General features: G+C 51.8%; 1 protein-coding gene across 1 annotated transcript in view; it reads left to right on the plus strand.

Annotated features, from left to right (window-relative positions):
- Nucleotides 1–26,464, plus strand: part of CDH22 (cadherin 22) — a 123,361-nt gene that overhangs the window by 34,768 nt on the left and 62,129 nt on the right. Inside the window, exon 2 of the mRNA XM_066387623.1 lies at nucleotides 19,885–20,549. Coding sequence (XP_066243720.1) covers nucleotides 20,289–20,549 — 261 coding nt within the window. The 5' untranslated portion in view covers nucleotides 19,885–20,288. The remainder of the gene's footprint in view (nucleotides 1–19,884; nucleotides 20,550–26,464) is intronic.

Below are 26,464 nucleotides of genomic sequence, written 5' to 3' on the forward strand. Positions count from 1 at the left end.
CACCCTGAATCCCTAGTTTGAATTGACATGATGCAGAGTGGTCAATGTAGCATTGTTTAATTAAAGTGAACCAGACTTAGTAATAGATTGTTCAATGAGGGTACAGGATTGAGAGCTGTCAAGCCTGACTTCCAGCCTTCTGGTGGTGGGATCATCTGACAGATATGGGTGCCATTCACTGAGATGGGGCACTCTGGAGAAAGGCAAGTTTTAAGAAGGAAGAGCCTAAGTTTGGCTTTGCACATGTTGGGTTTGATGTCCCCCAGAGGCATCAAAGTGGAGGTGGCCTGAGGGCAACACCTGGATTTCAGAAGGGAGGCTGAGACTAAGCTTGGGAGTTATAGTATTGATGGGAATTGGAGCCACTGATGTGGCTGAGATTGCCCAGGCAAAGACTGAGACGTTTGTGGGTGGGATGGAGGAGGATGAATCTGCCAAAGAACCATTGAAGGCGTTATGAGAGATGAAGGAAAAAGCCCAGTTGTCTAGTTTTGTGTTTCAAATGCTGATGAGAAGTCGAGTCAAGGGAAGAGTGGAGAACATCCATTGGGTGTAGCAAGATGGTGGTCATGGGCGAACTCTGTACGCCCTCTTGATACAGAGTTGGGGATGAAAGCCAGATGGCCCTGGGATGAGAAGAGAATGGGGGCATGTAAAGGGACTAGTGAGTATAGCTCGTCTTCAGAGACATTCTGTTACTAAGGGAAGGGACTGGGAGTGTCAGGAGGTCTACACTTCTTTTCTGTTCTGTTTTGTTTTTTGAGATGGAATCTACTTGAGCATACGTGCATGCTGATGACCGGGAGCCCGTTAGAGAGAGATGAAATTAATGCAGGAGAAGGAACAATTTATAGTGTAAGTTTCCAAAGATGCCAGGAAGGTGTGAGTGGGCTTCTGAGCCCAGATCAGGGGACTGTCCTCAAACAAGAGGAGAGACATTTTCTCTGTTGCAAAGGGCAAGAATAGAGTATGGACACAGCTGTGTTTCCTCATCTATAAAATGGGGATAATAATAGTTCATGCTTCGGGGTTGGGGTTTGATAAACGGATGCTTATAATGGGCTCAGTCCAGGGCAATAATCACAGGTGGTGGAAGCTCTACAAACAGCAGCTGCTATTATTATCTTCATGTTCATGACTGTGATCCACTCTGGCTTGTGGATAATAATAATCAAGCCTCACCTGGTTACAGCACTGGACTATTTTCAGAGGATTACTTTTATATTCATCATTTACCCGAGCCTCACAACAAACCTGGGAAGACTTATTTTCCGTGTTTCATGGACGAGAACACTGAGGCTCAGAGAGGTCAAGCGACTTGCCCAAGGTCACACAGCTGGTAGCAGGAGGGTCGGGAGTCCTGTCCAGGTCCCACCCCCAAGTCCACTCCCCACCATGCCAACTCCCACCTTCCCCATAGAGATAGACGCAGAGTTCGGGCCACCCCACCTCCTCTGCAGCCACTACGGTCCAGCCCTGTATGTGAACTCGACTTTACTCAAGATTTGCAGTGTCCCCTGGATAAAGAGATGGGGTTGGAGATCCAAGACTAGAAGCTATAGCTTTAAATTCAGGAAGGCGGGGATTAGGGTTTGAACAGGTGCTTGCCTTCTTGTTCCAGCCTGAGATGGAAGATTAGGGGAGAAGATGCCTTATCCACCAGCTCCATTGCTGGTCAGGAGAGAGACTAAAGGGCCGCCACAGTATTGCCTATCTGTCACCCCAGATGGGGCCCTGCTCGTGGTCTCAGGGCACGGCTTGGGCAAATGGGTTTGCAGCCTGCAGCCCCAGCCGTGCTGACCTAGGGATGTAAGACCCGTGAGAAATATTCTCTCCCTCCATTCTCTCATCTGTTCCAGGCAAAGCTGGGTCCTAATGGGTGTTCCCACCTCCAAGTGAAAACCTAGCCCCTAACCGAGGTTCTCAACCTGAGCACGCCTTACTTTCTACGCTCTTCCCCACCTCCTTCACCACGCCTCTCCCCATCCCGCCTGCACTCTGAATAGCCCTTTCTCCAAAACTTTGCTTGGCCAGTTCCCTCTGCCTGGCATTCCCATTCATTCCCCTTTGCTCTGTGTAGAGAGCTCCTGCGTATTCTTCAAGGAGCAGTTCAATGTCACCTGCTGGAGGAAGCCCTATCTGACTCCCTTAGATAAAATCAGTCTTTATTGAGTAAGGTGACCAATCGTCCTCCTTTAGGGAAGACAGTCCTTCTTTTGTAAAGTGTCCTCCCTACATGTCCTCCTTTCTGATACTGGAAGACTAATCTGTAAATGTCCGTATTCAATCAATGCCGAGTTGATCCATTGCATGTGATGTGACGTATTTGTATCTAAATGAGTACTTGTTTCTTACAGTTATTATTAAAAATTATTAAGCATTAAGCATAATTACAATATAAAATATTACAAAATTTTTTATTATGCATTTATCATATTATAGTGTATTATTGTTGTAATGAATAAAATGTTTCTTTTATTTACGATATTGTTTTCTTCAATTTATTTTTGTCCTCCTTTTCATTGTAAAAAAGTTGGTCACCTTATTATTGAGCATCTACTATGATATGTGCTGGTCCCCAGGTTAGGCTCCGGGGTATAGAAATGCACTGGATCCTGCCCCTGCTTCCAGTAGGAAGAAGAGACAAAACTGGAGGTCCCTGGGGCTGTGGATGGGAAGCTGCAGAGGAAGTAGGAAGTGACAGCTCTCGCTGGGCAGGCTTGGGGCAGGGCGAGTGCTGACCTCGGGCCCCAGACACAAGAACACAGTGACAGGCAGTCTCCCTGGTCCTGACAGAGCAGCCATCTGACTTCTCCCGGGTGTGTTAACTGGTCTTGGGTGTCTTCTGTCTACACGTCTGCACAAGCCACGTGGAACAGAGTGAGGCAGCAAGGAACAGGAGAAGTGCCAAGTTAGGAGCGTGGCTTTGACGTCAGACTGCTGGTGTGACGTTGGGCAAGTCACCTGACCTCTCTGTGCCTTATCTCCTGCATAAAATGTTAATAGAAACAAGACCTATCTCATTAGGGATGCTCGCAAATTAAGTGGGTTATACATGTGAGGTGCTCAGAATGGTGGTATCCAGCGCTCAGTAGATGTTAGCTATATTTTTCTCATTTATTATTTTCATTGGCAGAAGATTTGGGTCCATTATCAGCTCCCCTGTGCACTAGGAAAATTCATCCCCTCTCTGAGGCTCTCTCCATCAGGAAATGAGGAAGGAAGTAGATTTCCAGCTCTGATATTCTGACAGAGGAATGAATGGGGGTGGATAATTGTAAGGGGGCGGGAAATGAGACAGGAAGAGAACAGGGCAGAGCTGGGCACTGAGGAGCGAGGAGACTCCCCCGCAGCCTGCAGTGTAGGTGAGCCATGAAAGGTCAGTTTACAGAAAAGAGTTAGCAGCAGGATCATGGAGGACCTTAAATGCCAAAACAGTGCTTGTAAGGGATGGCAGGGCTTGATGAATTATTTACAGACTGTGTCCAGTCATTAGATAAGAGGCCCTCTGCAGAGGCAGTGGTCTCCCTGTCGCTGGAGGAGTGCGAGCAGAGGCTGGGGTCTAAGAAATCAGACATCAGATGGGTGTGCCAAGGCCTTAGGGGACCTGCAAGCCTCCGAGAGAGACTCTAAGACCCTCCAAAAGCAGCAGCTGGAGGAAGAGGCAGTGGCATAAGTGGGACTTAAGTCCTCCAGCTCAGAAGTCAGAGGCTTCCTCTATGTGACATGGACAGTTGACCTTAGCCCAGTTTGCCCATCTATAAAATGGGGCTGATGACAGTGTCCGCATCATGGGAGTGTGAGGGATAGATGTGACAGCTTCTACGTGCTTGTTACTCTGGGGTTGCTAGTACCCCTCCGCCTTGGCCTCTGGAAAGCCCTTCCACTGTCGTGGCCTCTCCTCTCTCCCATCCTCGGAGGAAACGGCCGCCCTGGAGTGTGAGGCTGACGAGGCTCCAGCCAGAGACCTCCCTAAGGAGCTTGCCATGGTTACCAGCTGCCTGCAAGGAGAGGCCATAAATCCTGAGCCTGGTGTGGCGGGCGGGAGGGAACCCATGTGTGGGGTGGGCAGTGGGGCCGCTAAGTGGAATTGAATCTTGTTTAAGGAGGAGGCCTACGCCTTCCTGGGCCTGTAATTTACTGCGCGGTTGACAACATGAACGAGGAATTTTCAGTGGCATAATCGCTTGGACCTCGGGGAACCACGAGAGATGAGCTTCGAGGCAGGCTGTGGCAGCCAGGCTTTAAGCGAAATCCTGGGCGCTGATCCCGCTGTGATCACAGCAGGTGGTAGACGGGGGGCACAGGGCTCAGAGCAGGGCCAGGGCCTGGCTGACTAAGCCCAGGGCTCAGGCCTTGTCTTGTCTACTGTCATCTCCAGAGCCAGGGTCAGGACCTGATCTTTCAGCCGCTTTTATGTAGCGGAACATACGGCCTGAGATGGCTGTGACAGTGGCTGCTGACAGCCCTCGGCTGAGCCCCTTTTCGGGGGCTGCCCCCGGCCAAAGGAAGCTGTCTCACTCAAGGTCACAGCCCCTGGATGGGTAGGCAACCTGGTTGGGTCGGTTGCTGCAGGATTCAAAAGCTGGGCCCCTTGTCTCAACTCGGAGCATCACAGCCGCCAAGTGCCCCGTGGGACCAGTGGAGGCCTCTGCTGGGACGTCGCAGCACAACTTCTCCCTCTGCACGGCCCTGCCTCCCTCCCCCCTTCCATGGTGTTCCCCAGAAGCCTTCCCAACAAACTCCCGCGGGCAAATCTCTGTCCCGGAGCCCATCCCCGGGGGAGCCAGACCTACGCATGGTCTTCCTCACCAAGAGGCTTGTTTTTAAGCAGCGTTGTGTGTCCTGTTGGGATCGGGTCACAACGCTTTCTTTCTAGATGGGGAGACTGAGGCCTGCAGAGGGAAGAAATTTATCCAAGAGCCCATGGTGTTAGGAGCAGAAGATGGGATGCCTGACTCTGGCCTACGAGTCCGACTCCTCCACTTTACAGATGGGAAGACTGAAGCCCGGAGAGCTGGGAGGGTCTGACTCAGCATCTGCCAGCAGCTGTAGGGCAGAGAAGGGCAGTGGAAGCAGGGGGCGAGGGTGAAAGCTCACAGCTGTGGGGTTGGATCCCAGACACGTGGTCTTCAATGAGCCACCTCCTCTGGGTGGCTCTGTTTTTCATCAGTAACTGGAGAGATTAAAGGCCGTCTCAGGAAGACAGTATGAGGGTTGCCTAAAATAATGACAGTAAGACCTCTCACTGTGTGCGGAAGGGACGCTTTATGTCAATCTTGGTGACTCTCTATGAAAACATAGCACCCAATGCTTGATCCCCATTACACAACTTCCTGACCACCTGGTCTTGGGGCTCCCCAGCCAGCAGGAGTATCTGCTAGGGATTTCTTCCAGACTTGGGACAGGTTCCGGAGCCAGACTTTCCTAGCTCAAGTCCTGGACTCCTACTTCCTGGCTGTAATCCTGGACAGGTTACTTTATCTCTCTGTGCCCCAGTTTCTTCCTCTGTAAAATAAGAATAGATAATAGAACACACTGTGACACGGATGAGACAAGGTAACTCAGGTAAAGTGCTTAGTACTGGGGTTAATAAGCACAGCCTCTGATTTTGAGCTCATCAAATCTACAAGTCCTGATACATAGAAGCACTCTATAAATGTTGCCTATTAGTGTTACTGCTATTGAATCAGATGCTCTGGGGATCTGGGGACATGCATTTTGAACAAGTCCCTCTTGTTATGCTGCCAGCAAGACCCTGGTCTCTGACAAGCCCCAGGAACCACAGTTTGACCTCTCATTGTACAGAAGCCCAGAGAGGGAAGGGTCTAGCCCAAGGTCACGCAGCATGGCTGGATTAAAGCCAAGCTTCAACCTAGTCTCCTTGCCTTCCAGCCTAGAGAGCTTTCTCCTGTACCACAAAGGGACAGATTCCTTAATGTCATGTGCTCAGGTTACAATAAAAATTAATTACCCTGAATACGGACATCGTCAATGCAGCTCCAGGACAGGAAAGGGACTAAGGGAGACAAATGAAATGTGTCACATGTGCTCCTGGGGTATCTAAGTGGGCTCTCTAATGTCTCTTTGGAGGGCCCCCACCCCCACCCATGAGACTTTGAGCAGAGCATCCTATGGACAGCTACAGGGCCACTCGGGCCAACTTAGCCGAGAGGATAGTTTTTAACCATCTGGGTAAGGGTGAGAGGTGAGGCCTTCTCCCCATGATTACTAGGGTAACAGCTGGATACACAGGGGCAAAGGATTCTGCTGATGACCCCTAGTCTCTGTCCCCAAGGATCCTCTGCACAGATAAACTTTAATAGACTAGAGTTTGTGGCATCCTTCCTCTGGCTGGAGCTATGTATTCTGGGAGCTGTGTGGAGGAGGAGGAGACACAGAGGGGGCATCCAAGACCCTGGTAGGGTGGAGGAGCTGGAACTGAGTGTGTGTGTGATGTGTGATGTGAGCAGATGTAGCAGGCAGGACAATGGGAGACAGGTAGCTAAGGAGGCATAACCAGGGGGAAGAAGATGGAAGGAAAGGAAAAGACTGCTGGAAGGAAAATCAGGGGGAAAGGGGAAAGAAGAGGGAAAAGGAGAATGGATACAATGGATATATACATTGTGGTATATTCATGCAATGGAATACTATACAGCAGTGAAAAAGAATGCATGTGAGAACAAAGCCAAACCTCAAAAGCATAATACAAACAAGATGCAACAGAGTATATGCCATATGATTTCAGCTATACCAAGCTCTAAAACAAGCAAAACTAAATTAAGATTTTAGGAATGCATAATTACGTGGTAAAGTATAAAGAAAGGCAAGGCACTGCTTATCATCAAAGCCAAGATGGAGGGAAGCCCTGGCTTATGGTCAAGAAGGGACATAGTGGAGCAATTCTGAAGAGGGGGTGATTTTCAGTGTTTTGATCAAAGGATGACTCCATGAGGTTCGTTTTATAATTACTTATTAAATTCCACATTTATGATTTATGCACTTTTCAGTGTGAATGTTGGATTTCACAATTTTAATTGACTCCAAAAATGTTGAGAAGGAGGAGGAGGGTGAAGGGAGGAGGGGGTGAGAGGGGGAAGGGCCTCCTGGGGCTCTGCTTGGCTGGCAACACAGTGGGCCCTGCCCCCCAATCCGGCCACGTTTGTAAAATGGAATAAATATTGACACGGCCAGGATGGTATTCAATTTGTCCTGATCACTGGGCTGCGGTGAGTTCTGACAGGGCGCGGTGTAAAACAGCAGCTCGGGATGTAATTTCTACTGTCAACATGATGTACAGCGGGCTCTGCCTGCGGCACCAGCAGGCGGGCAGGGCGGGGGCAGGGCAGGGAGACAGGTGCAGGCTGGCGGCACCTGGGGTGGAGGGCTCCAGGCAGGCCACTGCCAGGCCAGTGAGCAGTGGCTGCCAAGGGATGCAGGCACATGCATGTGTGTGTGAGTATGCATACACATGCATGTTTATAACTTGCACAAAAGGTCAGGCCTTGAGTACAGACTCAGGCCTGGAGTAAGCCGTGTCAAGAGGTGTTGCAGGGAGGGACACGGGTCATGCTCTCAGCCAAATGCAGGCCTTTCCTTCCTTCTCAGCAGCCACACTAAACACCCCTTTGCTTACCCTCATTCTCCTCCTCCTGCCACAGCCTGTTTGAATTATAGATCCACCACTAACTAGCTGTGTGACCTTGGGCAAGTCCCACAACCTCTCTGAGCCACTTCCATACTATAAATTTGTAAAAGGGCTGCTGTGAGAATTCAATCAGATCTTTGATAGAAAGTGCCCTACATGGGACTAAGTGTTCCCTCATTATTAGCTAATTGGATGGCACCGTGCCTGGCACACAGTAAAAGCTCTATAAATGTTACCTGTCATTATTCTCACTGACTCAGAATCACCTCAGCATATGGCACCTGCCTCCCTTTCCACTTCCTCTGTTCCTTTGATCTGCCAAGGCTGTTCCCCAAAGGAACAAAGCTTGGGACAGACCCCACCGTGTCCATTGCCCCAGCCTTCTTATTGGAGTGAAATCAAATCGTGGAGGGGGTGATGGCGACTTACCCAGTGGGGTTATAAATTGTGAGGAAGAAATAAGGGAACCCTGGCTCTTAGCAGGTGATCAATACGCAGCAGCTCAAACCAAAACCCAGCCCGGGGAGTCACTCTTGGTGTCTCTCCCCTTCATCCCTTATGTCATCCCCCCGTCCCCAAGTCCTGTCCATTTTGCTTCCTAAATATATCAAACCTGTCACCTTTTCTCCATCCCACAATGGCTTCAGTGGTCTGAGCCACCACCACCATCTCTCGCCCAGACACTGCCACCACCTCCTCTGTGGTCCCCTGCTTCCAGTCCTGCACGTCATCGCTGCTTGTTCTTTAAGTGGCAAGCACAGTGACCTTAAAAATGTAAATCTGATCATATCTGCTTTGCTAAAAACCTTTCAATGCCTTCCCACTGCTCTTGAGCCAGAGTCTAAACTCCTTGAGCCCCTTTGTCAGCAGCCGTGCCTCCTCGCACTCTGTGCTCCGGCCCCGGACTTCCAGTCCCTTGAGGGTGGCTTTGCACGTTCTCCTACCTGTGCCGAGTATGTCTCTTATCCTTTTGGTTTCAATTCAAAAACCCTTTCCTTGCTGACCACACCCACCCATCCTAGTGAGGTAGTGTCTCCCTCTGAGTCAGGGGCCCCTGTACTTTCTCTTTGTGGAACTCAACCCAGTCGGTAATTGCACATTTACTTGTGATATTATTGGACTAATAAATGTGTTTCCCCTTACACACACACACACACACACACACACACACACAGAATAAAAGGCCTTCGGGGCAGGGACTTTGATGTGTCCACTGCTACATCCTCAGCCTCCAGCAAAGTGCCAGCATATAGTAGGTGCTCAATAAATATTTGATGAATCAATAAATGGAACAAGCAAGAGAAAACAATACCACCGAAAGGCATTTCAGGGGAAGGTGGTATGGCAGTATCCCGGTAATTCCATCACCCATCCTCCATTTATTCATCCCTCCATCCACCCCTTCTTTCATTCATAATTCACACATTCAGCAGTGCCCACTCTGAGCATGGCATGGAGCTAGGAGCTGAAGGGCAAAGAGCAGCATGGAGGTGCTCACAGCCAGCAGGCAGGGTGCTGAGACCAAGCCAAGGGAGAGCCTGGTTCTGAGCCATGGCTCAGATGAGTGAGCTCACTGGGGTCAGGGGCAGGAGGCAGAGACTACATGGGGGAGGGGGTAGTTGGCCTGGGCCCTGAGAGGAGGGCCAGGGCTGGACGTGGGGCAACAGAGGAGAAGGGCATTCCTGGCAGAGGGAACAGCAGGAGCAGAGGGAACAGCAGGAGCAGAAGGAACAGCAGGAGCAAAGCTGCATGGAAGTCGTGAGCAGTTGATGGTCCCATCTGCCCAGAGAGATAGGCACATGGAAGGATGTGGTGACTATAACATACAGTGGACGGGTCCCCATCTTGCCAGGCCTTGAGCAGCCATGTGGGTGGTGGCTGAAAGTACCGGCTTTGGGACCCACAGCCCAGGGTTCAAATCCCAGCTCCATAGCCTACTAGTTATGTAACCTTGGGCTAGTTACATAAACTCTGTGCCTTAGTTTCCCCACCTGAAAAATGAGAGCAAAAAATAGTACCCACCTCAAAGGATTGTGTGTGGAGTCGTGTTGTTCTGAGTGATAACTACTGAATTCCAGGGCCACGCTTGAAGGTGAAAGGGAGCCAGGGAAGATTTTAAACAGGAGAACATTCCAGATTGAGCTGGGCTTCCTGAAGGCAACCCTAGCAGCATGCTCAGATGCTCAGTGTAGATGGGGACAAGACTGGGATCCTCAGACCAGCCTTTGTGGATAAGGTTGCCATGTATATGTGGAGTGTCTATGGCCCCAAGTCTGCTCACCCCCTCTCCCCTGACCTCCCACCTTTACCTCCCGGGGCAGTGGTCCAGCCACCAAGCCCAGAAGCTTTGGCATGCATCTCCTGACCCTGCACAAACACACTCAGGTGGGGACCCCCTAAGCCCATATGGAGCAGGCCCTCAAGCAGACACTGTGCAGGGAATTGTTCCTGGCGCTGAGATACAGTGTACATGCATGCTGCCCCTAAACACATCACTAGTGATCCAAATGCACACGTGTGCTCAGGCACACACATGATCGTGCATGTTGACGCACGCCCAGGAAGTAACCGGCCTGCTCTCTTGTGCCTTCCCCCTGGGGGCGGGGCAATGAGAGGTGAGTAGAGACAGGTGCCTCTGCCTAGTATCCCTCCATACCGCAACTCTCCTGGGGTCCATTCCAGCCTGGAGGGAGAGCACTGAGCTGGAAGAAATAATTTTCCCCCAGGGAGAAGGCAGCAGCCAAGCGCGGAGAACTCCGGGCTCAGGATCCAGCAGGCACAGTGCCCTTGGGACTCAGACGGGGCAGACAGGAGCCAGACTGCCAGGCACAGTTCCCACTGGCAGACCTGAGAGCCAGGTGAGCATGGAGAGATGACACGTACGTGCCAAGCCAGTGTGCAGGGTAGAGGGAGTGAATGGATGGATGAATGAATGAATGAATGAATGAATGAATGAATTGCCTCCTCTTACACCAGCTTAGCACCAGGATAACTGCAGAGTAAGCCCTGTATAAGTCTTCCCTCCCTCTGTGGTGAGGTGCATTCATGAGCCTCATAGCAGTTGTTAAATAAATAAATGCATGACTAAATAAACAAATATCTGTGAACCCCTTTTACCTGGTCAAAATATTTAGCACATAGTGTCCAGTAAGATGCATCACTCTCCTTTAGTTCTCACATTGGCCCTAGAGGTGAAGCACTATTTTTTCCATTTTTCAGCTGAGAAAACTGAGGCTCAGAGAAATGGAACCAATTACTGAGATCACACATACAGTCAAACAATGGAACTTTGGTCTTAAACCTTGGTCTGACTTTGGACCCCATCCCATGGTCTTAGGTCCCCTGAATGTTAAGTTCTTCTGGAGCAATCCGGGCTAGGAAGATTATCAGGAACTTTGCAGGAGGCAAGGATGGGAAGCCCCAGGCTACCCTGTCAAGTCTCTCCTGCTTTGTCCAGCCTGGGGGTTCCTGGGCCCAGCCCTTCTTCTCGGTCTTGGCGGAGAGAGGCTGGGAAACAAATGTGGGATGGATAGGATAAGAAGTCCTTCCTTTGTCCCCAGGGAGACAGCCAGATGACAAAGGAGGGCCTGGAGCCACTAAGCTGGCAGTCATACAGCCTTGGCAGCAACGGTACCAGGGCACTGAGAAATCAAGGAAGGACATGCTGGCCGTCCAGCCTAGAGTCTGCAAGGACACAGTGAGGGTGGTGGCAGTGATGCCCAGGGCATGGACGGGGCCACAGCAAATCAGCACAGGCTGTCAGCTCCTCATTGAGAGGAAAAGAGCTCCCCAAATCTGTCTGCGGCTGGGGCTGTCCTGAGTCCCTGGCAGGCCCCAGCTCTGTGCTCCGCTCTGCCAGGACTGTGTGGGAAGGAGGGGGGACAGACAAGAAGGAATAGGCATGGTCTCTGTCCTCCAGAAGCTTGCCACCACAGATGGCACCGGACCCCAGAGAAAGACCCAGCCAGGTCTGAGGCTGTTTAGAAGAAAGGAAAGAAGAGTCTAGAGGAAGTGGGAGGCTGGGACTGAATCTTCAAGGCTAAGAATGGTCGTTTCAGATGTTCAATGACATCATCAAGGACACAGATTGTTCCATCTTTTCTTAGTAGGTTCCTTTGGCCTATTGGAATGGCTCCCCTCATTGTCTCAAAATGGCTGCTGTAGCTCCAGCTGTCACCTCCTTGCATATGCGAAAACCAAAGTTTCTTTGCAAGGCATCTCTTTTTAAAAAGCAAAAAGCTAACCCTGGCCAGGTAGCTCATCCCAATATGCCAAGGTTGAGGGTTCAGTCTCCATTTAAATCAGTTTCTCTCTCTCCCCCCTTTCTCTCTAAAACCAATAATAGTAATAATTTTAAAAGTTAAAAACTTTTCCAGCAGCTTTATATTTCACTGGCCAGAACTGTGTCACATGATACTCTCTAAACCAATCACTGCTGGGGAGAGGGGAATGGTTAATCACTGTTTATGAGGGAGGTGCTGAGCTCATGACCAAGAGGGAGGATGAACTGAAACAAACAAGAAGAATGGGGAAATAAATTGGCTGTTAGCCATTTTTTTTTCTTTCTTTTTTTTTTGTATTTCTCATCACTCTCTTCTATGTACCATAGAACAGTCAGGCTGCACTATCCAGTGTTCCCCGCTTGTGCCCTGAAGTTTCCTCTGCTCATGCTCTGCTTCCTTAATGTAATTTCCTACCTCATCTCCCCGTGTCCAAATCCTCCTCACCTTTTAAGAATCAGCTCCAGGCCCTGGCCAGTTGGCTCAGCGTTAGAGCGTCGGCCTGGCGTGCGGGGGACCCGGGTTCGATTCCTGGCCAGGGCACATAGGAGAAGCGCCCATTTGCTTCTCCACCCCCCCCCCTCCTTCCTCTCTGTCTCTCTCTTCCCCTCCCGCAGCCAAGGCTCCATTGGAGCAAAAGATGGCCCGGGAGCTGGGGATGGCTCCTTGGCCTCTGCCCCAGGCACTAGAGTGGCTCTGGTCGCAGCAGAGCGACGCCCCAGAAGGGGCAGAGCATCGCCCCCTGGTGGGCAGAGCATCGCCCCTGGTGGGCGTGCCGGGTGGATCCCGGTAGGGCGCATGCGGGAGTCTATCTGACTGTCTCTCCCCGTTTCCAGCTTCAGAAAAATACAAAAAAAAAAAAAAAAAAAAAAAAAGAATCAGCTCTAGTGCCTCTCTTCCAGGCAGCCCACTGTGGTTACCCAGCTAGACGTGAGCTCCTCTGAGCCTTTATGTCTGTGCATGGTTTTCCTATACTTTCCATGTTTTCATGCTTTATTTTAGTTCATTTGTTTTTATATATTGGTTTTTCCTATTCATCTGTGGGTATGTGCATATAATTCACAGGATCTGGCACACAATAGGTCTTCACTAGAGGTTGGTTCACTGGAATAATGAATGACTGCGGAAATTTCTCTCATTAGCTTCTGGTGACTTGGCCACAAGCCTGTTAAGAACCAGGCAAGCACGTTGGCTTATTAAAACACCAAACCTGCCAAGGGTCCAGCGCCGGGCTTGGCACACAGTAGGAGTTCAATAAATGTTAATTGAATAGATAAATGAGTAAATGGCACACATCAGGTGTGCCATAAATCCTAAATGAATGTTGCTACTCTGTAGATGGTGAGCTCCTGGAGGCAGAGATTATGTCTTAACGTCTCTGTCACCTCCAGAGAACCTAACATCTTGTCTGGCCCAGAGTGGATGCTGTGTCAGGGTTTGTGGGATGAATGAATGCATGAATGAATGTCTCTATCCCCGGCTGTGAGCAACACCAGTTGCCATGATATGGAAATGCGTCCTCACTAGCTGCTAAGTAGCTGCTGCCCCAACTCCCTGAAGTCCACCCAACCGTGGTCACCCTAGCCCATGCCACGGGGATCCCTGGTCCTTCCTATGTTCCAGCATTCAAAGGGGGAGTGCCTGGCTCAGCGGAGGGCCTCTCAGACCCTGCTTTTGCTGTCATGATCGTTGGTGTCCATGCTGTACCAGGTTGTTAGACACTTCCCATGTTGTCCCTACCCAGTCTGTGTACTCACCAGAGCAGTAGAGCCTTAATCGGACCCAGAGCACAACAGGTTATCAGGGACTTCTTGAAGACTGAGGCTGTAGGGAATTCTCCCCCAGGGCTGTGTGGGGGCTGGAAGGCAGGTGAGCACACCCAGAGTGGGGACAGGAGGCTGATCCCCTCTTCCCAGATCTACTAGAGAAACTCACATCTTCAGGCAGCAGCACGGAGGCTCAGCTGAGTCAGTCACAGGAGCATGCAGAGCCTCACCTGATGTGTTTGGGGGCTCAGGGCCTAGTGGTCCTTGGTGAATGGCAGCAGCTCTGTCATAGCCTTGGCATGTATGGGTGAGTCTGGCCAAGCCTCAAGGCAGGAGCGATGAGGAGGTGGAGGAGGGGGTTCAGAGGTGGGGTCTTGCTGACTCATCTAATGCAGCTGGAGCTCCCTGATCTCTGTTAGTTGAGGGGCCAGACCTCTTCTCCATCTACGCTCACTCCTTGGTCAGCGCATCCAGTCTCAGCTTCATGTAGCTGCCATTTCCCACATTTATCTGCAGACAGGACCTCAGGCTTGAGCTCCTGACTGTAGGCACCACTGCCTTCTCAACATCTCCAGTGAATGTCTAATAAAAATTTGAATGTAACATGTCCAAAACTTGATTGTAACTCAACCAAATAAGTCCCTGATCTTCTTCTTCTTCTGCTCTGCCCACGGTTGTCTTCAGGTGTGTTAAAGGAAACCCTGTCATTCCCATTGCTTGGGCAGCAGGCATGGTCATTTCTGACCCACCAACATATCCTCCAATTCAACCTCCGCTGGTCCCACTTGGCACAAGCCACTATTACTTTTCACCTGAATTATTGAAATAATCCCATAGCCCCCACCCAGACCTAGATTCCCTCTATTTTGAACACAATAACCAGCCAGAGTGATCTTTTAAAATAGAAATCAGATCATGTCACTCCTCAGCTGTTAGGAGGTCCCATGTCACTCACAGAAAATAACCCAAAGGAAACCCTGCAGGCTCTGACACCCACCTCCATCTCTTTGACCTCATCTGTTGCCCCCCTTCAGCCACTCCACTTCAGCAACACTGCACTCCTTGCTGTTTGTCCTGCACACCAAACATGCGCTGACCTCAGGGCCTTTGCACTTGCTGTTCTCTCAGCCTGGAGCGGTTTTCTCCCAGCTCTGTGCACAACTCACTCCTTTCCTCACTCCAGGTCTCTGTTCAAATATCATCTTAACCGTGATGCCTTCCTTGACCACCTTGTGTAAATCATAACTTACAATAGTTGATTGAAAGAGAGAGAGCAAATTGTCCCCCTACCCTGCTTTGTTTTTTCCCATAACTCTTAGCATCTACTGACATGTTATTTATTTTTTTCTTTATTGGCTGTGTTCCCCCCTTCTAGACTTGCAAGGTCAAGGATTCTACCTGTTTCTTTTCACTGTGCCTGGAACAGCACAGTGGAAGCTCACAAATATCTGTGGAATGAGTGCACCAGACACACACATACACACACACACACACACACACACACACACACACACACACACTGACATCCATGATTGCAGGCACACGCCAGCACACACATAGGGACCACATGCACGTACGTGGACCCGAGAGATTATAGGATATGAGGCTGCAGAGTGGGCAGGGCAAAACCAACATTTACTGGCTTTGGCTAGGGCTCAGTTTTTCATCCCATTTGGGATTAAATAGCTGTGTGGTGGTTTGATACCTGCGGCCCATAGAAGGCCACCAACATGCCTGGACCTCAAGGCGATGCCCAGCAGCCCCAGGGCTCCACAGCTGCCTACCCTGAACAACTCAGAATGCCAGGACATGGTCTTATCATTGAGACCCACTCGGGAAAAGCAGCTGGAGCAGGGAAGGGAGGAAGAGAGGGGAGAGGGGGTTGAGGTATCTGCAGCAGAGCTGTGTGGGGTAGTGGAGAGTTGACAAATGGCCAACATGCCCGAGGCAGGACCCAGTGGGCTGAGGGAGGGAAGCCTGAGTGGGAAGGAGAGACGGGGACTGTCAGGGCCCCATCCCTCAGACCACAGTGCAGCATGTGCCTGGACAAGGGCACCTGGCCAAGGGGACAGGTGGAGGCTGAGATGCGGCCTCCCTCATCCTGCCGAGTGTGTGCCCCGGCACTGGGCGGCATTCACTCAGAGGGCTGTCTTTCCCCATCCCCCAAGGGCTCCCTACTCCACGGGAAAACCAAGTCCTGGGTTTGAAGTCTCTCCAACTATGCCATGCAACCTTAGACAACACTCTCGGATTTTGCCCCTTTGGAAGGTGGGATTTGACCTCAAGCCTCTGCCCCAGGCAGCCCTCCTGTAGAGAACGCCTCTCCTCCCCCACACCCCAAATTCCACATGTCCAAATTCTTCCTACACTTTAACTTCACCTCCTTCTCTGTGATGCAGTCCCTACGCTGCAACCCTCTCTGCTTGACCCTAGGAAGTTAAGGACTCACATCATGAAATCCCCTTATGACCATGGGCCTTTTCAGTCTCCTGTGGTTTTATGGTACAAAATTCCTCTAAAGGCTTCTTCGAACACTCCGAACAAATGGAAACTGCTTCCCCTCCCCCTGGTCCTGCCTGATCCGACCCAGACCCCTCTCTCCTCCCTTGTCTTCAGCCATGCCCTCACTCTATACCAGCCAGAGTGGCCTCCTTGCGATTCCTCAGGCTTGTCCAGCCTCTGGATGGATGCCCGTGCTGTTCCCTCTCCTCATCCTTCCAGATCTGCCAAATGTCACCTCCTCTCAGAGGCCCTCCCTGATCCCTTATCTATAACATCACACCCTCCCTGGCCCTTTCATCATTCTCCTCCCTTTTTTTCTTGCTTTCTATTCCTTCTTAACACTTATTACTCCCTGAAATTATTGTATATTGTAGATTTCATTTCTTTATTACCAGGAGGTCAGCTCCCGGAGGACCAGGACTTTATTTTATTTATTGCTTTGTCCCTAGTGCCGAGCACAGGGGCTGGCATCAGGGAGAAACTGGTAAATATTTGTAGGAAGAGTAAATGGATAACCAGAAGAAATGCATCCTTCTCCTGATGTAAAGCTGATTGCATCTTGCTGTCTTACACAGAGAAATTATTTTTTAAGTACTTTGAATGAATGAATGAATGAATGAAATGCATTTGTCTCTCCACTTGTAGATGATGCTGATATGTGATGAATGAATGAATGATTGAATCTTAGTGTGGTACCATCCCCCCACCCCCTGCTTGTAAAATGTGTCATAAAGAAAAAAGAAGGAAGAGAGGGAACAAACCTGCAAACGTTGGGGAGGGGTCTCCTCTTGTTTCCACCTCCCGTGCCCCCCACAGCCCTCCCTCCCACCAGCTTCTCCCCTCTGCATCCCTGCAGGGCTGTGATGAGCCCTGGAACTGCCTGGCAGAGTCAGGGGAACAGTTCCCGCCGCACGCAGGGAAGTCATAAGCTCCAGGAAATGAAGGCTCCGGAGCCATGCCTCCTCCTCACCCATAACTCCAGCCTCATTACGACCAGCCCAGGCCATAATGTGGAAAATCAAAGCCCCCGAGGCAGTAGCACAGCTCTGGGATTGTGAGGGGCCCACCAAGGTGGGGGAGGGTCTGCCGTCATGCCCAGGTCCCAGAGTGGGTGAGGAAGGGGGGGACAGGAGGGCTGGAAGTGCTCACAGAAGGGTCATGGGTGGTCCTGACCTTGTTAGTTCAGGGGCCTGGAGGGAAGGGGGAGCAGGATGTTCAGGACTCCGCCCCTCATTCTTCCCTATGGCCTGTCGGAGTTTTATCATTGTCATTGCCCTGAAATCCTGAAATGTAGGTTTAACCTCCTCATCTTCCAACAGATAGCTCCCTACCCCAAAACCCCTCCCATAAAGAAATTCTGGAGCCACTGCTGGGAAGAGCACTGAGTAGTCAAGCATCCCCAAAATGGATGTAAGACAACAACTTTCAGTTGTGACTCACATGAGTAAGTGAGTTAAAGACCCGAGAATTTGCCCTGGCCGGTTGGCTCAGCGGTAGAGCGTCAGCCTGGTGTGCAGGAGTCCCGGGTTCAATTCCCGGCCAGGGCACACAAGAGAAGCGCCCATATGCTTCTCCACCCCTCCCCCTCTCCTTCCTCTCCGTCTCTCTCTTCCCCTCCCGCAGCCAAGGCTCCATTGGAGCAAAGATGGCCCGGGCACTGAGGACGGCTCTGTGGCCTCTGCCTCAGGTGCTAGAATGGCTCTGGATGCAACAGAGTGACGCCCCAGAGGGGCAGAGCATCGCCCCCTGGTGGGCATGCCGGGTGGATCCCGGTCGGGCGCATGCTGGAGTCTGTCTGACTGCCTCCCCGTTTCCAGCTTCGGAAAAATTTTTAAAAAAAATTAAAAAAAAAAAAAAGACCCGAGAATTGGCCTGACCACAGTGGCGCAGTGGATAGAGCGTTGACCTGGGATGCTGAGGTCCCAGGTTTGAAACCCCAAGTTCAGCAGCTTGAGCACAGGGTCGCCGGCTTGAGCATGGGATCATCGACATGATCCGATGGTTGCTGGCTTGAGCCCAAAGGTCACTGGCATGAACAAGGGGTCACCGGCTTGGCTGGAGCTCCCCAGTCAAGGCATGTATAAGAATCAATCAGTAAACAACTAAGGTGCCACAACTACAAGTTGATGCTTCTCTCATCTCTCCTTTCTCTCTAAAAAAAAAAAAAAAAGACAAGAGAATTGGCCACTGTGGCATCTGGTCAAAGGAAGTGATCTACATTTATTCTGCCCCCAAAATTCCAGCCATGTCCTTTGTCCACAGGAGGACCTACCTGGCTTGGGCCAGGTCAGTCCCTTCCCCTCCTCTGCCCAGCCACACACCTCATCTTCCTAACCTAACTTCCAACTAGCCAGACCACCCCCAGTCTGTCTGCACACTCCTCTTCTGGAATGCTGACCCCTTTCTTTGCACCTACTTAGATGCCTCCTCCTCCAAGAAGCAGCCCTGACTCCCTCCCACCCACCTGCCCCTTCTAGACAACCTGTGCTCACTCCCTTCCCTGAGCCCTGTAGGTCTCAGGTTGCACCCCCTTTGATAGCCCTGATCACTCTCCATCTGACATTTAGGTTCTTACTGGGGGGTCTTGTCTCCCATCTCAAACTGCACTTCCGTGTCTCTGTCCCAGCACCCTGCCCAAACCCGGCACAGAGCTGGGACTCAAAGGAACGGAGTTGTTGAACTGAGCTGAACTGGCGTGGGGAGAGCGGGAGTGGGGATTGAGCCCCTCACCTCCACTCACTCTTCTCAGTGCCTGAAATTCCTCCCTTCAAGTGGCTTTGCTGTCCCCTGTAAACACCCACATTAAACCATTATTCATCATTATTGCTTGAGTAGGAGTTAGTCCCTCAGATCCTTTCTTGCCGAAAGCAGGATCTGATGGAGGGAGGGGAGGAGGGAGATGGATGGATCTGGGCGCTGCATGCGGGCCCAGGAGGCCGACGGAGTGCTGTTTCAGACTCTGCGAAAAGGTTTTCTGGGGGAATGTGGAGACACCAAAGGCAAGTTCAGAGGGGTTGTGACCCTGCCCAAAGTCACATGGGGCACTCCAAGCAAGGGTCTCTGGGACTCCAGTGCTCCACCCCTGAAAGGGGGTGCAGAGGGACTAGCCTGAGATCCAAGGGCCTTCCCTGGGCTCCTGCTTTGGGCCGCAGGGCCTCTCTGTGCTGCCGGGGGTGGGGGTGGGGGGTTGGCGCGAGCAGCGGTGGCAGGCTGGGCGCTGGATTCTGCGCCCAGGGGCCTGGATCCGGGAGCTCTTGAAGTCCTCCTCCAGAAGAGCCTGCTCCGCCTCTCGGGTGAGGGACGGCTAGGGGCGTGATGGGCTGGAGCGACTGTCAGCCAGGGAAGGGGAAGCGGCTCACAAGGTCCTTGCTCCGGTGGGCGTGGGGCTGGTGGAGTACCCGTGGGAGGAGCCTGTGAGGGGCTGGGGAGAGGCGTGGGGACTGGGAGCAGACGGGAGAGTAGAGGTGCGTGATAGGAGCTGGAAGGAAGGCTGGGGGCGGGGGTGTGGGGGAGGAGGCACGACTACTTCACTGTGGTCCTTCAGCCAGTTACCATCGTGTGTCACTGTCCTGTCATGTTTGTCCCACCCTGCACAGTGCCAGGCACACGGTAGGCGGGCAAAATATAGACTCCACCTGCCTTGCCCTCACCCGGAGCCTCCTCCGATGTTCTCTTGTTTCTCTTGTAGGCTCCTGGTCTGGACAGCCCTTAGTCCTCTAAGAATCCAAGAATTTGCGGGACCCCACCAGTACCCCTCCGCGCAAGGACCATGGTGCGCACCGCGCTCGGGAGCTGCGGCGGCACTGCCTGGTGATACGGCCGCGGAGGCTCGAGGGGGGCGCGGACGCGGACCCCGGAGGCCGTCCATGCCCGGCGTGCGGCCGCGCCCCCTTCCCCTCCAGCCCCGCGCCCCCGTGGCTGGGTGGCATTCAGGGGCTCGGGCCTGTCCGGGTGCCCCGTCGGGGGCGGCACCCCGGCGGCTGAGCTGAGGCCACCATGTGACGTGGCGCAGCTTCGTGGTGCCACCCGAGCGTCAACTCCCTGGTGCCTCCTGTCGTCCATGCTCCTCGGCCCCTCCCGCGCAGGCCAAGCATGAGGCCCCGGCCCGACGATCGGGGGCTGGCGGGAGCCGCGCTGTCGCCCACGCTGCTGCTGTTACTGCTGCTGCTGCTGCTGCCGCCGCTGCCACCGCTGCTGGGGCGCCTGTGGGCGGCAGGCACGCCAGCGCCTGCGGCGTCTGCGATCCCTCAGGACGGCGCGCTGAGCGCGGGCCGCGTGAAGCGCGGCTGGGTTTGGAACCAGTTCTTCGTGGTGGAGGAGTACACGGGCACCGAGCCCCTGTACGTAGGCAAGGTAAAGTGGGACCCCGCACCCGCTGTCCCGTGCCCAGGACTGTGGTGACACTCACTGGTAGACGCAAGGGACCTCAATTCTCCTCCCCCTTAGGTGCCAGTGCCTGGTCTCAATTGGCCTGGCCTGGGTCAGGCACCAGGATCAGGCATGCAGCTTTCCTTCCCGGCCCCACGCCTTTCTCTTTCCCTCTCCCTTTGCCTTTTAAAGCAGAGTGCTAGGGGGTAAGCCCAGTCCATCTCACAGCTAGATGTATCTAGAATGTAGAAACAAATTTGCAAATCTGAACATACCCCACACATACTCTCCCCACCCACCCTGCTTTAAATTCCTTAGTAGCTTCCCATGCACTTGGGGACAAATCCAAATTCCATCCCCTCGCCTACAAAGGTGTGGCTCCCCACTCTTGAGTTTGAGCCACGAAGCCCCGGTGCCCTCTGACTTTTCCCTGCACCCCATGTTCCTGCCACTGGCCACTTTGCCGAGGTTGTTTCCTCCCCCGAACTGTTCCATGCTGCTGCTGCTTTATACTCACACTCAAGTCTCTGCTCAATTGCCACCTCCTCCGAGAAGCCGTCCTTACCACACCAGGCTAGGAGAAGATGCCAATATATGGCCATCCCTCCCTGTTATGTGCCCTCTGATGTGCCATATCTTTCCTTCATAACATTTAATTATGCATGTGTTTGTTTGATTATGCATTTAATGTGTCTTTCCTCTTAGACTGTGTTTGTTTTGCTCACCAGTAAATCCCCAGTGCCTAATGCAGACATTGCTCACAAATTGTTCGTTAAATGAATGAATGAGTGAAAGCTGCTTTCTCAGACTCTGATGGTGAATGTGGCTGAAGATCTGTGTCCCTGATGTGTAAGGAGCTCAGGTCTTTTGTTCATCCATTCGGTCCCTGAGCCTCCCACGGATGTGACACTGGAGAGGCGGCCTCTGCCATTTGGGGGCTCCCCAGAGTGGCAGAGACACTTGGTGCATAAAAAAACTTCACAGGTCAGCACCTGGTATTGAGTAGGCATTCAATAAATGGTATCTGTTGGCTGGCTTCATGGAGGAGAAAACATCTGAGCTGGTTTTTTGGGTTTGTTTTTTATTTAAGATTTTATTTATTGATTTTATGGGGGGTGAGGGAGACAAGAAGTAGTTGCTTCACTCTAGCTGTTCATTGGTTGCTTGTCGTGTATACGTTGACTGGGCAAACCCAGGGTTTTGAACCGGCAACCTCAGCATTGCAGGTCAGCGCTCTGTCCACTGCGCCACCACAGGTCCGGCCTGAGCTGGATTTTAATGTATGAGTGGGAGTTCATCAGCCTGATGGGAAAGAGGGGATAACCTAGGCAAAGACCTGGAGTCCTGAAGGAGCCCGGCTTATTTGGAGACTTGTCAGTTGTTGGGGTGTTGAGGTGGACGGTGTGTGTAGGACGTGAAAAGCAGGTTAATACCCAGGGAGAGAGTGCTCTGGCTTCTGCTAAGGCCAATCAGCTTTCCAGGAAGTTTAATCAGCAGAGATGGGAGCATTTCCTGTGTGCTGAAATTTGGGTCTGAGAATTGGGAGACTGCCCAAGCTGCTCAGTTCGGGGCTTGGGACTCAGGGATCAGGAAAAGGAACCTAGACAAGGACGGGAGGAGAGCTTTGATGTAAACCTTTCCATTTGCCTGGCAGGAAACCCAGATTCACTCTCATCTAGATACAGTTATCCCTGGTCCTTGGCTCCTCCCCCCCCCCCCCCCCCATACATGTTGGTCCCTGCAACTGGCAAAGTGAGGATTTGACGGCTGGAGCTCAGAGAGGTTCGTGTCCTTGTTCAAGCACACTAGTGGCAGAACCTAAGACTACTGACTCCTAGGCAGGGCTGTGAGATGGTGGGACTGGTAGAATGGGGTGAGGGCATTGGGAAGGGGAACCAGTCAGTGCCAGCTAGACAATACTAATGGTGAGATAACCAAGAATGCAGACTTTGGAGTCAGACACACCTGACTTCAAGGCCTGTTTCTGCTAACCCATGAACCGTATTACCTTAAACAAGTCACTTTACCTCTCTGGACCTCAATGTCTTCATCTGTGAAAGTGGGCTAAGAGAACTCGCTGGCTAGGGCTGTTGACAGGATTAAAGAAGAAAACTGAGCATGTAAAGCAGGGGTCCCCAAATTTTTTACACAGGGGGCCAGTTCACTGTCCCTCAGACAGTTGGAGGGCTGGACTATAAAAAAAACTATGGCCCTGGCCGGTTTGCTCAGTGGTAGAGCGTCGGCCTGGCATGCAGGGGTCCCGGGTTCGATTCCCGGCCAGGACACACAGGAGAAGCGCCCATCTGCTTCTCCACCCCTCCCCCTCTCCTTCCTCTCTGTCTCTCTCTTCCCCTCCCGCAGCAAGGCTCCATTGGAGCAAAGATGGCCCGGGTGCTGGGGATGGCTCCTTGGCCTCTGCCCCAGGCGCTGGAGTGGCTCTGGTCAAGACAGAGTGATGCCCCGGAGGGGCAGAGCATCGCCCCCTGGTGGGCAGAGCGTTGCCCCTGGTGGGCATGCCGGGTGGATCCCGGTCGGGCGCATGCGGGAGTCTGTCTGACTGTTTCTCCCCGTTTCCAACTTCGGAAAAATACAAAAACAAAACAAAACAAAACAAAAAAACTATGAACAAATCCCTATGCACACTGCACATATCTTATTTTAAAGTAAAAAAACAAAACGGGAACAAATACAATATTTAAAATAAAGAACAAGTAAATTTAAATCAACAAACTGACTAGTATTTTAATGGGAACTATAGGCCTGCTTTTGGCTAATGAGATGGTCAATGTGCTCCTCTCACTGACCACCAATGAAAGAGGTGCCCCTTCCGGAAGTGCGGTGGGGCTGGATAAATGGCCTCAGGGGGCCGCATGCGGCCCGTAGTTTGGGGACCCCTGACGTAAAGTGTCCTGGCTGCAGCCTAGTTTTGCTTGTTTATTGTTGTTTTCTCATCATTTCTATATGGAGCACTTAACTCTTAAACTACAAGGTAGAAATCATTGGTTCAGAGAGGGCAAAGTCATAGAAGGGCCAAGTGGCTTGGGCAGGATTTGAACCTGTGTGTGTTGGAAGCCAGTCTCAGGCTGATTCTCCAGACCTCTCTGGGACCTGGGAGAAGGACTTTGGAAAACCCCAGAGCGACAGAGAAGGACTCAGAAACATCTGCCTAAACATCAGCTCTGATGGTCTCAGGCACCCAGCCCTGTGGCCTGCCCGGTGGCTAGGGCTCTGAGAAGGTCTCCCTCTCCTCCAACCACATCTCAGCTCAGAGAAACCGCTGACTCACCGCTGTTGCCTGCATCCATCCAGCCACTATCATCTCTGCAGCACGAGCCTAACCCAACCTCATCTCCTAGAACCAGTCAGTCAGCGGTGGGAAGGCCCTAGTCAGTTCCTTCATTGTAAAATGGGGAAACTGAGGCCAGAGGCACACATACCATACCAAGGCCAGGCAACATGGTGACAGAATCAACCCATTGGCCGGTTCTCCTGACACCAGCTCCCCGCCCGATGCAACTGAACTAACTATTCTGTGTGAACGTCTGCTGTGACACAGTCCGGGATCTTTCTTCCCACAGCAGCCTCTCACAACATCCCTGCTGCTGTCATGACTATGTCTCCCTCCCCCTCATCATCTGTATGCAGCCCTCTCCTCAATTACTTTACAGGCCACCTCCAGAAAAGCACTCTGTGCCGGGAAGAAAGAGAAGTTTCCATCTCTTTGCAAACATTTGCTCAAAGCGCATGGTAGTTGGGGGGTGGGGGCAACTGGAGCCACACTGCTGGGACTCGGATCCTGGCTCCGCTGCCGTTGTCTCTGACTTTGCGCTTGTTATTGAACAGCTCTGTGCCTCAGTTTCCTTATCTGCCGAGTGAGGCTGTTCCTGGTACCCCCTCAAAGGGTTGTGAGGATGATTCAGTGAGTGAGCATATGTCAGGAACCCGGAAGAGCGCCTGGCATGGGCTCAGTATTAGCTTATATTATCATAGGTCTCTCCTGATAGTTCCACCTCCTTGAGAATCCCATCTACTCAGACACTACAAACCTTGCTCTAAACCCCGAAAGCTTCTTGGCAACCCGATGTCTGCGTTTCTCACCACAGAGTGGAGGGAGGTGGTCTCTAGCCCACCCCTCACTCTAGGCCTATGAGCTTGGACTTTTTAAAAAACTACCAGTCCCCTTTCTTGTTGAATCTCATGTTTGTTCAGTGGTTGCATGCGCGCACACACACACACACACACACACACACACACACACCCATACACTGGTACTATGCTCTCTCGCTCTCCAGGGAGAAAGGACTTCACAGTTTCATTTAATTCACTGCTTCCTGGTCCCCTGCCCCAGGGAGCCACTGGGAGCATCTGTCCTTGTCGAATTCCAAAGGTAGCTTAGCAACAGCACCCTCTCCAGTGAACCCCGGCCCCAACGGTAACCTATTTTACAACCACCTCCTCCATCACTCTTCGCCAAGCTCCTCTCGGCACCGGCACCCGCAGGAACCGCTGGGCCATGAGGTTGTCACCAAGGCCCCACACCAGCAGCTCCCTGCGATGTCCTGCCCCCTCCACAGCCTGCCCCGCCTCTTCCCCTCACCTTCTCACAAGACCCACCCTTAAAGCGACCTCCCAACATTTTCATACAATCTGGGTACGTTCTAAATCCCTTTTCCAAATTGTAATTTCCCTGGAGGTTTCTGTCAGCCGGATGTGGATTTTGTAGGATTTTTAATTCTTTAAAAAAAAAAAAAAAAGCTAGCATTATGGGGTCAGCACTCATGACCAACTCCTGTGGGCGGTGAGATCTATTTTAGATATACGGCAGGATTAACGTGGGGAGGAGAGCAGATTTAATTAAGTTGCTAATATTTAAAGAAAATTGATGAACTCCTGGTTTACGAGGAGCACAGGCGGGAGCAGACCCCTGATTCTGAGAGAGGTTTTTTATTTGATTTGCTTTCCGTTTAAATCCTGGGCTCGTTTTATTTGCGTAGCTGCACTGTCCATTTAATTGTCTTTAATAAGGAAAACGTACCTCTGCTCGCATTTAATTTTGATTTAATTAGGAGGAAGTAATTAATGGCCTCATGAATCCCGTTTTTCAGCCCCCCCCCCCCTCCCGGGGGTGAGAAGCTCTCTCTCATCTGTTTTTCCTGTTGTTTTTTATCTAGGGCCGGGGCTCAGGGAGGGGCAGTCTCCTCCCAGGTAATGGAAAGAACTCAGGACATGGAGTCAGACAGACCTTGGGGCTGTCTCTTGTTAGCTGTGTGACCTTAGGTAGGATGTGGACCCTCTCTGAACTTCAGTGTGCCAATCTGTACAGCAGGGAGGGAATAATCTGACTCACAGGATCCCTGTGAGATATGAATGAGGTCATGGTGAAGGGTCTGGAAGTATGCCCAGTGTCTCCCCTCCCTCGTCTAGTTCGTGCCTACCTGGGATTTAACAGAATGACTGGATCTTCCGGAAATCCCAGAAGACGTTGGGGAATTCGAATGACAGCTGCATATTTCATTATTCATTTATTCAATGTGTTTGGTGCTGTGCTCTGTGCTCGAAGCTGGGGAGATGGAAACAAAGCCATATGCTTGGCCCTCAGGGAGCTCGAAATCTCACACTCTCATGTGCAAACACACACACACATTCAACTCTTCTATTCCCCCTGATTTTCTCTGCAGGCATTGTCAGGGCACCAGTGTATGCCAGGCATGGGGAGGTCAGACAGACTAACCAAAGTCAGTCCGTGCCCTTGAGGCCCATGACAGCTGGGAAGACAGACATGTAGCATTGAGGTGTTACAGGGGCGTGTGCATGGGGCAAGGGGCAGAGCAGGGTGAGGGTTCTTCAAACACATAGGAGGGTGTCTGAGAGGGCTGCCTGAAGGAGGAGACAAGCTGAGT

The sequence above is a fragment of the Saccopteryx leptura genome, chromosome 5, assembly GCF_036850995.1.
Source record: "Saccopteryx leptura isolate mSacLep1 chromosome 5, mSacLep1_pri_phased_curated, whole genome shotgun sequence".
Classification (NCBI taxonomy): domain Eukaryota; kingdom Metazoa; phylum Chordata; class Mammalia; order Chiroptera; family Emballonuridae; genus Saccopteryx; species Saccopteryx leptura.